This window comes from Orycteropus afer, unplaced genomic scaffold (assembly GCF_000298275.1).
Source record: "Orycteropus afer afer isolate SDZICR_OR568_19922 unplaced genomic scaffold, OryAfe1.0 scaffold00196, whole genome shotgun sequence".
Lineage (NCBI taxonomy): Eukaryota > Metazoa > Chordata > Mammalia > Tubulidentata > Orycteropodidae > Orycteropus > Orycteropus afer.
This window is the reverse complement of record NW_006921783.1, coordinates 5,590,223-5,602,295: the sequence shown is the minus strand read 5'-3', so window position 1 is coordinate 5,602,295 and position 12,073 is coordinate 5,590,223. Positions and strand designations below refer to the sequence as shown.

The 12,073-nt window shown below is 39.0% G+C and overlaps 1 protein-coding gene across 1 annotated transcript in view; it reads left to right on the top strand.

Moving 5' to 3' along the window:
• The window catches only part of SYNRG (synergin gamma), a 94,503-nt gene that overhangs the window by 57,226 nt on the left and 25,204 nt on the right, over window positions 1-12,073 (top strand). The window contains exon 15 of the mRNA XM_042781922.1: window positions 5,370-6,314. Coding sequence (XP_042637856.1) covers window positions 5,370-6,314 — 945 coding nt within the window. The remainder of the gene's footprint in view (window positions 1-5,369; window positions 6,315-12,073) is intronic.

Genomic DNA, 12,073 nt, shown 5'->3' with positions numbered 1-12,073 from the left:
GGAAATTGACAGGATAAAAGAGCTGAACAGAAGATTTCAAGGAAATGAGATGTGTCAAGAGTTGGAGTTAGAAAACCAAAAACGAAGAACATGCTCAGCATTTCTCAAGCTGAAAGAACTGAGGAAAACATTTAAGCCTCTAGATGCAATATTGAAAGCTTCCATGGGCGGTAAGTTGAATGATGCAGGAACCATCAAAAGAAGATGGATGGAATACTCAGAGTCACTATACCAAAAAGAATTGGTAGATGATCATCCATTTCAGGAGGTGGCATATGATCAAGAACCAATGGTATTGAAGGAAGATGTCAAAGCTACACTGAAGGAGTTGGCAAAAAACAAGGCTCTGGGAATTGACAGAATACCCATTGAGATGATTCAACAAATGGATGCTCCACTGGAGGCTCTCAGTTATGCCAAGAGATTTGGAAGACAGCTACCTGGCCAACTGACTGGAAGAGATCCATACTTGTACCCATCCCAAAGAAAGGTGATCCCACAGAATGTGGAAAGTATTGAACAATATCATTGATATTACATGCAAGTAAAATCTTACTGAAGATAATTCAAAAACAGTTGCAGCAATATATTGACAGAGAACTTCCAGAAATGCAGGCTGGATTCAGAAGGCGACATGGAGCGAGGGATATCATAGCTGGTGTCAGGTGGATCTTGGCTGAAAGCAAAGAATACCAGAAAGATATTTGCTTGTGTTTTATTGACTATGCAAAAGCATTCAATTGTGTGGATTGTAACAAATTATAGATAATTTTGAGAAGAATGGGAACTCCAGAACACTTAATTGTACTCATGAGGAACCTGTACATAGACCACGAGGCTGTCGTTTGAACACAACAGAGGGATACCGCATGGTTTAAAATTAGAAAGCGAATGAGTTGGTTGTATCCTTTCACCATACTTACTCAATTTGTATGCTGGGCAAATAATCCGAGAAGCTGGACTGTGTGGAGAAGAACGTGGCATCAGGAGTAGAGGAAGGCTTATTAACAACCTGCAATACGCAGACGACATTTACTTAGCTTGCTGAAAGTGAGGATGACTTAAAGCACTGTTGTTATGTGCTGTCCAGTCATCTCCAACTTATAGCGACCCCTCCTGGGGTTTCTGAGGCAGTGTCTCTACGGAAGTAGATTGCCCAACCTTCCTTCCGAGGAGTGGCTGGTGGGTTTGAACCACCAAACTTCTAGTTAGCAGTCAAGTGCCTTAGGCACTGATGAAAATTAAAGACTACAGTCTATAGTATGGATTACACCTCAACATAAAGAAAACAAAAATCCTCACAACTGGACCAATAAGCAGCATCACGACAGATGGAGGAAAGACTGAAGTTGTCAAAGACTTCATATTACTTGGTTCTACAATCAACGCCAATGGAAACAGCAGTCAAGACATCAAAAGATGTATTGTATTGGGCAAATCTGCTGCAAAAGACCTCTTTCAAGCACTGAAAGATATCTTTCAAAGATATTTCCTTGAAGACTAGGATGTGCCTAACCAAAGTCATGGTATTTTCAGTTGCATCATATGTACATGAGAGCTGGACAGTGAATAAGGAAGATCGAAGAAGAGTTGATGCTTTTGAGTTGTGGTGTTGGCAGAGAATGATGAAAGTACCGTGGACTGCTAAAAGGACTAACAGATCTGTCCTGGAAGAAGTGCAGCTGGAATGCTCCTTGGAAGCGAGAATGGCCAGACTTCTTCTCACCTACTTTGGTCATGTTGTCAGAAGGAACCATTCTCTGGAAAAGGATGTCATGCTTGGTAAAGTGGAAGGTCAACAAAAGAGGGGAAGGCCCTCAATGAGATGGATAGACACGGTGGCTACAGCGATGGGCTCAGGTATGGTAGGGATAGTGAGGCTGACACAGGACCGGGCAGTGTTTCCTTCTGTTGTGCATAAGGTCGGTATGAGTCGAAGATGACTTGACGGCACATAACAACAACAACAATGCTTTCTTTCATCAATTCTTTGGCCAGGCAAGTTTGAAATAGCATGATTTAATATCAGGGTTCTTTGTGTAGTATGACATTAATGATCATATGGGATGTGTTTTATTCCTGTGAAAGACCATGAGGCAAGACATGTGTGCCACCAAAACGTAAGCACTACTTTCACAGTTGCTGCTGAGTCAGTTCTGACTCATGGTGGCCCCGATGCTTGACAGCCTCATGTGTGTCAGAGCAGAACTGTGCTCCATCATGTTTTCAGTGACTGATATTTTGGAAGTAGATTGCCATGCCTTTCTTCTGAGTTGCCTCTGGATGGACTCGCACTGCCAAGCTTTTAGTTAGCAGCTGTGTATGTTAACCATTTGCACCAGCCAGGAACTGATCAGTATTTGTTGTTACTGTTATTGGGTGCTACTGAGTTGATTTTGACTCACAGTGATCTCAGAACCGAACTACCTCGTAGGGCTTTCCACACTGGAATCTTTATGGGAGCACATTGCCAGGTCTTTCTCCCACAGAGCTCTGCTGGGTGGGTTTGAACCACCAACCTTTCAGTTAGCAGCTGAGTGCTTAATCATGTTCCACCAGGGCTCCTAAGAGTACTTTTGACTCATTGTCATCAAGTCAGTTCCTACTCACAGTGACCCTATAGGACAGTGTAGAAGTGCCCTATAGGGTTTCCAAGGCTGTAATTTTTACAGAAGCAGACTGCCATGTCTTTTTAATGGAGCAGCTGGTGGGTTCGAACCACCAGCATTTAACTTAGCAGCCAAGCACTTAACCATTGTGTTACCAGTCAGCAGTGCTTTAGTCATGCCTTTATTGACAGAATCCCACATTGTTGTCATTTTGTTTGCTTGCCTTTATTCCTATCTTAACTTACTTCTAAGGCCCCTAAGCCAAGATACCAACTTTGTTTGTTTTAGGAGAATATGTTTTAGAACTTTTCGTGGAGTGATACCCTGTTTTATACACTCATTAAAAACATGTTGGCCTGACCTCATTAAAGTATATAAGGGTTAGAATTTATGGAGAATCTTATAGTATTGTGTTCAGAGTTGTGAGTTGCTTAGGTTATTAAATGACAGAATTTAATAATATTTCCTTTTGCTACTCCCATAGTTTAAACTGTAACCTAAGGTAGATGAGAAAATAGTGACACTTCTTACTGAAGTTTTAGCAAAATAGCTCTTTTTTGAGATACTCTTAGGTCTAAAAAGTGACAATTATAGAAGGAAACTTAGGACGACTCAGAAATTCACTGAAAAACTACGCATGAAATCATGTACTTAGTGTACCTTCTGGTATGCAAAGCTTCTAATGATTGCAGCTGATTTATTTGCCAAAAAAAAAGAAAACAATCCTTTTGTGTTTAAACTTGTAAACCCACTGTTTTATTATTTTTTTAACCCTTTCACCCAGCTTACATTTCTGATGGAAGAGTTTACAATTCATCAGTAAGTTTAGTTTGTTGTGGTGATTTCTCTTTTAAAATAATAAAGCAAAACTTGTCAATTTCACAGAGGTTTCAAAGTAGCACATCAAAAATTTAGGCTGTGTTAACACTGACTGCTTTTTACCCTCTCATTTACAGAAATAATACAAAAATAATCAGTGATACACGTGCCTAAAATTCTAGGGTGATTTTTAAGTTTTATATCTGCTTCTCCTGTCAATGTGTGAAATTGACTTTAGTTTTACTAGTGGTATGTCTAAATGCTGTTCCTCTCTTTCTAAAATTTCCCTAATAATATTAAATTAATTTCTTCATACTGATAAATCATGCTGGGAGATTGGCTGAGTCCTTCAGTTTGGGATGAAAACTCAGCTCCCATTGTTTTCCATGCTTTTTTCATTTGATCTGTCAAAGTATGTATCATGTTACAAGCATAATGTCTTTAAAGTCTGCATTATTTTATATGTCAATTTTAAGAATTAGATTTTGGTTTTAAATATATTTTTATGGTTCATACACTTTCATATCCCATATTAGGAAAGAAATAGGATTTTTTTTTTTTTTCATTAAAATGGGAGAGAAAGTTAAAGCTTGTATTCAAATGTTTTAGTTTCCAGAGATGACAGGCGTATTTGTAATTAGTGATGTTGGTACAGCTACGTTTGGTATATATCTTGTTTTCATTATCTGGGACAGGCTAGTGGATTTTATGGAGCACCTGAAGCACCAATTCAAAACTGAAATCATCTGCATCCTAACATCAAACCTATGAGTGATACTATTACTGTGAAATAAAGAGTAGAAATTCAGTTAAGGGTCCTGGGCTCAGATTTGTAGCAACATGTGAACTAGCCTATTTAGATATTTATGAGAAGTACATTAGAACCTATTCTCTCTAACCAAAAGTAAAAAATCCTGTCAGTAACCCCATCCTCAGAGTAGCACAATGTAAACTGAAGTCTTAATCGTGTCCTTTGAAATTTTGAGTAATAGAGGTGGTGTGTATTCACATCTCTCTGAATTTTAAAAATAAGAGGTACAGTGAACTTGCTGATTTCAAGAAAAGCCCAAATGCTCATAGCTTCTTCCGTAAGAGTCAGCATGTCAGTTGGAGGCTATGGGGAACCAGCTGCTTGAAAATGTGCTCTTAGCCACATTTTAATCACCGAACCAAAACCAAACCCACTGCCACTGAGTTGATTGCAATTCATAGTGACCCTACAGGACAGAGTAGAACTGCCCCATCGGGTTTCCAAGGCTGTAAATCTTTGCAGAAGCAGACTGCCTCATCTTTTTCCAGTGGAGAGGCTGGTGGGTTCAAACCGCTGACCTTTTGGTTAGCAGCTGAATGCTTTAACTCTTGCACCACTAGAGTGCATATTTTCATCACAGTTCCTTTCAAATGAATGCCTTCATATAATTGAACAAGATACAGAGTATCTCATTACATTCTTAAAGTGTTTAGTTGAGCAAAGAGTTGTGCAATGCTATTTAGTTCTCATAATAATTCACACCTACCTTGAATTTTTTATTTTCTTATTGATGCTTGAGTAATAGGCTTTATCTTTAGAGAGCCATTGTTCTTTCTTTAGCACCTATTTTTTACTATGTTCTTTGCTCTTATTCTTACTGTCTGCTTGGGTGGCTAGCCATAGAGAGAAAATGTTCCGTATATGCTTTTGGTCTACTGACAACATGAGCAAATGAAAATAGTACTGTTCAGTGTTCTCGGTTTGATTTTTATTTCTTCCTCTCATTAGACTTTGATGTGGAAACAAATCGGTGCTTTCCAGAGGGATTTGATGGGTTTTAAACTGTGGTTAAATAATCTCAAGCCAACAGAGAAAAGTCTATAAAATTATGCTTGTAATTTAACATGATGTTCATAATGTGGTTTTCAGTGCAACATTCTTTTTTATTTGGCTGTGCTTTTTTCTTTCAGGAGAAAGCTTCGCAGAATTCAGATGTACAGGAACTGATGATGGTTTTACCGATTTTAAAACAGCCGATAGCATATCACCACTAGAACCTCCAACAAAAGATAAAACTTTCCTGGCGCCGTTCCCCTCAGGACCTGTACAACAGAAACAACAAACACAAGTGAAAAATCCTCTGAACTTAGCAGACCTAGATATGTTTTCCTCAGTTAATTGCAGCAGCGAGAAACCAGTATCTTTTTCAGCTGCATTTAACGCATCAAAATCCGTTTCCACACGACCACCGCCAGCTGATTCTGCTGCAACTACAACAGGATTGGCATCGACCAAAACTTCTAGTTTGGCTGATGATTTTGGCGAATTCAACCTTTTTGGGGGATATTCTAGTCCAGCATCTGTTGGGGAGCAGGATGACTTTGCAGATTTTATGGCTTTCAGTAATAGTGCAGTTTCATCTGAGCAAAAGGCAGATGACAGATACGCCCTGAAGGAGGAAGCTGGTCCTGTTCCTCTCACCAGCAATGCAGGCAGCACAGTGAAGAGTGGACAGAACACAGCAGCTGCATCTACCAAGTATGATGTCTTCAAGCAGCTTTCTCTGGAAGGCTCTGGATCAGGTGTTGAAGAACTCAAAGAGGTCACTCCTTCAGGAAAAAGTGATGAGGATTTTGCTGACTTCCACTCCAACAAATTTTCTTCCATGAACTCAGACAAATCCTTTGGAGAAAAAGCAGTGGCCTTCAGACACACCAAAGAAGACTCGGCTTCAGTGAAGTCCTTGGATCTCCCATCCATTGGTGGCAGCAGTGTTGGCAAGGAGGACTCTGAAGATGCACTCTCTGTTCAGTTTGACATGAAACTGGCTGATGTGGGAGGCGATCTTAAACATGTCATGTCTGATAGCTCTTTGGATTTGCCAACAGTTAGTGGCCAGCATCCTCCTGCTGCAGGTGAGGAATTGGTGAGATTGCTCTGGTGATGGTGATGTAGATTTCAGAGATGATTCTGTGGGTGTCACTTGACTGAATAGTGAGGCTTAGGCCGTTTACCTTTATGACTTTCTAATAGTTAATCTCTTTGTTGCCGGTCCCCTTAAAACAGTGTTAAATTTGATTCTATGGCAACTTAGAATGGAGAGCTAAGATATTCTTATTTTTGAAATCTAACAGGCACATAAAAACCTACTGGTAAAATGAATCCACATTGCTAGAAATTTTATAAAGACTTTTGCAGTGTCAGCAATGTTTCTCCATTACTGTGAGTGAGATCAGTGTTTCCCTCTCCTTTTTTCCTCTTGGGTTTATTTGGCAGCTGCCAGGATAGTAGTCTGTTTGGTTTACAAAACTGACTCTTGTTATGCCAAGAAAGTACTGCAGTTGCCATGTCCCTTCAAGAGAAAAGGAAAAGAGCTTGTACATGGGTGTCCTGTACGTCAGGGTCTGGCAAGAAGGAGGACATGTATTGTTATTGTCAGTGGAATTCGGGTACTGTTTTTAGTCTTAACTCTATTAATGGAAGTATTAAGTTGTAGCAAATCTCTAGATGCTAGAGTAGGTAACTACTAACTTTCTGATAAAATATTTAAAAACTGACTAAAAACATCTTGTTAGGGAGCCCTATTTAAATTCTGTGTGGATTTATATGTAGCAGTTTATTCTGTAGTCCAACTTCCTGTTATAAAAACTAGATTCCCAAGTGTCCTAGTTATTTTTGTTTTGTTTCTTGATACGTATATAGAGACCTAAACCTCTTTTGTGGCCTTTAATAATGAGGACTGTCTCATCATTACTGTATTATTCTTGAAATGTATTATGCATATGAAGGTTTTTTGGGGGAAGAATGAGAGAAGGACACCTAAGACACTTGTAAGTTTACGGACTTAGGCAGAAATTGTAAAATATGAAAGCATTTGCACATATCAAATTGGTAAGTCAAAAAGCAAAATTGCGTCCATCCTTTGGCTGTTGAAAGGTTAGAAGTATTCTTAAACAGGGTGCTGAATCAGGGGCGAGTTAGTCGAGACAACACACGTCTCACGTTGCTACTTGCTGAAGTGTTTTGCAAGTACAGTGGGCTGTGGCGAGAGCCGCTTGTGCCCTTGACTAGCGACTTCCCTTTTTTTTTGTACTTTTCTCAGATGTTTTTCTGTTTTGGTTGTTGTTGTTTGGTTTGCTTTGGTTTGGGATGAGCCACTTGAGCCACAACAATTGGTTGCAGTGCTCCACTTTCTAATAACAGTATTTGCATTTCCTTTAAAAATTTTCCTAACAAGTGTACTAGCCATTTTGGACGCCAAAGTTGTTAATTAGAGGCTATTTTTCTGAACATGTATCTATATTCTTTCACAGTGCCAAGTTAGATGTCCTTATAAAGTCTAATCCATATTTGGGGTGTACTTTCTTTTTACTTTTATTTGGGGAGGGGAGGTTGGGTTTCGTGACTGCGCTTGTTCTGATTGACCTGTTAAAATAATCTTCTGTGCCCGTGTTCTTTTATGTATGTTTGGGACATTCCAAGCTTTGAACCTGTAATATTCAAGCCAAGTCTCTTCAGTTTGAGGATATTCTTAAATGCAGATTGTTTCCTCCTTTGATCTGTAAACCTTATGTTGGAAAGGAGCAGTATCCCTTTAGAGCGGTTGTTGAAGGGGTTGATGTCTGGCCGATAAGCTATATTGTTGAGCAAAATTGCTGCATCAATGTATTGTAGAAAGTACATGGCAGGGACGTCTTCAATGCGATTTGGTTTTACTTTATCCTTATGTTCACCACAGTATCTCTTGCTCTCTTAGTTTGAGGGTTAAAGGTACTTCGTGTTAGAGACATATGTGGGCTATGAAGAGAGACTAAAACCTGGTAATTCTGTTTAGAAACCCTAACTTAACTCTGAAGGGGATACTGTCTCTTTTAACACTTGCTAAAATTCTTTGTATGGAAGGTAGATGATACTAATAACGTTGCCTGATTTCTCTGCATAGTATTACATTTAACCCTTTGAGCCCTTGCTGCAGTAATTTCAACTCGGCTGCTTCTGCCCCCCTCCAAATTTAATCTCTCTGGCACTGAAGCATCTTGATGTGCGATCATTAAAATCACCTGGTTTTGTGGGCAGCAAGCGCTTACCTCTCATTTGTGACATTCTCAAAGGGTTAGCAAGACTTCTGTAGCCACCCACCTACCTGCCTACCTGTAAAGTAGCTCTTCTTGGACATTGAAAATCTTTGTATTTTAATCAGCGCCTTATTGATTGATTGATTGATTTCGGCTGCCTTCTGATGTCCTTTCTTCAATTTAGACATTTTTCTGTGTGAATGTGCCTTTTCAAACTCGCTTTCCTGTGTCCCTCTGCAAGCGCTGAGCTGCATGCTTACTCTGATGACTTCCCTTCCAGCCCTTCTGTACCCCTCTCTTTTGTGATCTGTAAGTCCTGTGTTAATAAATAATTCTTTGGCATATTTTGAAAGTGTGAGGATGTGTGTAATTTATACTTTTTCAGGGTTAGACCAAAGAAATGCCTGGTCAGACCAATCTTAAAGTAGTTTCTCCTAGAACTTGAGGGTTTTTCCCTTTTGTTAGTTTTGTTTCCTCAAATACCTTTTTCCTTAGAAAGCATTAATACATTTTAACCTTCTTTTCTCTTATAATTCCATTGGAGTAATTATTTAACATGGCCTTGGACTCGAAATATAACTTTGAATGGGTGGAAAAATAAGATAAACTTATGCTACTTTACGTGTCATAGGGAGAGAGAAAATTTACCCCGGTTTCTTCTCAAGAAACTGAGTAGATTTCACTGCTTAGTAAGCATCGCAGACTGTCTCTCTACAAGGAGTTACACTGTGACAAGAAGGGGAAGGTGAGGAAGAAGACCTAAGAGTTGAGGAATACAGGTACCTGTTAATAACTAGATAATCAATAAACTGAACTTCTGATCACAGTAATTACAAACAATTTCAGTTGATGGTTTCTGTACTGCAAAGTGTTCACTGTTAATGCCAGAAGTCTTCAGGGCTGAATCTGATTGGAGTTTGAAATCGAGTTGTCTCCATCCTCTGATTGCAGAGCACGTTAGCTTTCAGACTTCAGAATGTGTTATGAACACCCTCAAGTCTTTTTTATGGATACAGCCATAAAGCAAATTCTTAAAAAGACCCTAAGAGAATGTCAGACAAAGTAAGGTTGAAAACATTTTCAGTTTTTGAGAAAACGTTTTCTAGAAGGATCAATGAAAGTTAGCAACAAAAGTAGATCAGACATTGTTTTTCATTTTAGAGTATAATAATAGGAGAAGACTTTGGGAATGTTACTGCTTTTCAGGTCAGGAAACTTACAGTAATAAAAGCTGTGGAAAAGGGTTATTTCCATGGTTTAAAATTTTTATTCTTATGTTTTAAGGCTTTGGTTCTTTGTTCTTAAAATTTGAAGAAGAAAGAAAATTTAACCACCAAATGATTCCTGAGAGATCAGTTTCTAGAGTCTGAAATAGTGCTTTTTCAGAAAGAGAAAAAGTGCATGTTGGGATTTAGATTAACTCTAAGAAAAGCTGGGGCTGCCATTCAATATACTGTGTTTCCCAAAGTATGAGGCTTTAGAAAGACGAATGATACTTGGGGTCAGAGACCTTATATAAAGGCATTAAGCTCTAATTATGATGTGTGCTGTTAACAAACACGGAAGAAAGAGCTTTGCATGTAGCCTTCATCTAGGGGAATGCTATGAGCCCCTTTTATTAGGATGTTTTTGCTACGTAGACAAATCTCTTGGTTGCCTTGGAACTCTTCACTGCTGCACTGGTTCATCGGGGACTGCCTCATTTTAACCTTTTCTGCATTATCTAAGCAGACTGCAGAAGATGACTGTGGGTAAAACAAACATTCACAAAGTGAGCAATGAATGTTTCCTCAGTCATACTTACTTTTTAGGGAGATCATTTTAATAATTACAAACATTTTTTAGAGTGAAAGCTTGAAGAAGTCTGTGCTACAGGTTTAAATAAACAAACAAACAAAAAAAGCTATGTTTTGTTCACCCCAGTGCCAAGTAAGATGTGGTTAGTGTTTGATTTCATGTATCAGTGCCAGAGAAATTATATAAATGTATTTTTTGTTGTTGTTGTTGTTAGGTGCCTTTGAGTCAGTTCTGACTCACAGCAAGCGTATATGTAATAGAACAAAACACTGCCTGATCTATACCTAATCTGTATCATCCTCACAATTGTTGCTGTGTTTGTGCCCATTGTTGGAGACACTGTGTCAGTCCATCACATTGAGGGGCTTCCTCTTTTTCGGTTACCCTCTACTTTACACTGAAGCATGATGTCCTTCTCCAGGGACTGGTCCCTCCTGATAACACGTTCAAAGTACGTGAGACAAAATCTCCCCATCCTTGCTTTGAGGGAGCATACTGGATGTACTTCTTACAAGACAGATTGGTTCATTCTTCTGGAAATCCATGGTATATTCAACATTCTTTGCCAACACCACGATTCAAATGCATCAATTCTTCTTCGGTCTTCCTTGATCATTGTGCAGCTTTCGCATGCATATAAGGCAGCTGAAAATACCATGGCTTGGATCAGGCGTACCTTAGTCCTCAAAATGACATCTTTGCTTTTTAACACTTTAAAGAGGTCTTTTGCAGCAGATTTGCTCAGTGCAAAACAATGATTTTTTTTGAGTGCTACTTCCATGGGCATTGATGGTGAATCCAACTAAAATAAAATCCTTGACAGTTTCAATGTTTTCTCCATTTATCATGATGTTGCATAATCTCAATGTGAGGATTTTTGTTTTCTCTATCAGTTGAGGTGTAATGCATGTTGAAGACTATAGTGTTTGACCTTCATCAGTAAGTGCTTCAAGTCCTCTTTGGTTTCAGCACACAAGGTTGTGTCATCTGCATACCGCAGGTTCCTCCAATCCTGATGACACATTCTTCTTCATATAGTCCAACTTCTCTGGTTATTGCTCAGTATACAGATTGAATAAGTATGGTGTATGGTTACAACCCTCACATCCACCTTACCTGACTTCAAACCACATGGTATCCTCTTGTTCTTGGTCTTTATACAGGTTCTGCATGAGCACAATACATTGTTCTGGAATTCCCATTCTTTGCAATGTTATCCATAATTTGTTATGATCCACACAGTTGAATGCCTTTGCATAGACAACAAAACACAAGTAAACATCTTTCTGGTATTCTTTGCCTTTAGCCAAGATCCTTCTGACATTAGCAATGATATCTCTCATTCCACATCTTTTTCCGAATCCTACTTGAATTTCTGACAGTTCCCTGTCAATGTATTGCTGCAACTGTTTTTGAATTATCTTCAGCAAAACTTTACTTGTATGTGATTTTAATGATATTGTTAAATAATTTCTGCATTCTGTTCATTCACCTTTTTTTTTGGAATGAACACAATTATGGATCTCTTCCAGTCAATTGACCAGGTAGCTGTCTTCCAAATTTCTTGTCATAGACAAGTGAGCATTTCCAGTGTTAACATCTTTTTGTTGAAACAGCTCAGTCAGCATGCCATCAGTTCCTGGAGTCGTGGTGTTTTTGCTAGTGCCTTCAGTGTCTCTTGGACTTCCTCCTTCAGGGCCATCTGTTCTTGATCATATGCCACCTCCTGAAATGGTTGAACCTTGACCAACTCTTTTTGGTGTAGTGACTCAGTATATTCCTTCCATTTTCTTTTGCTGCTT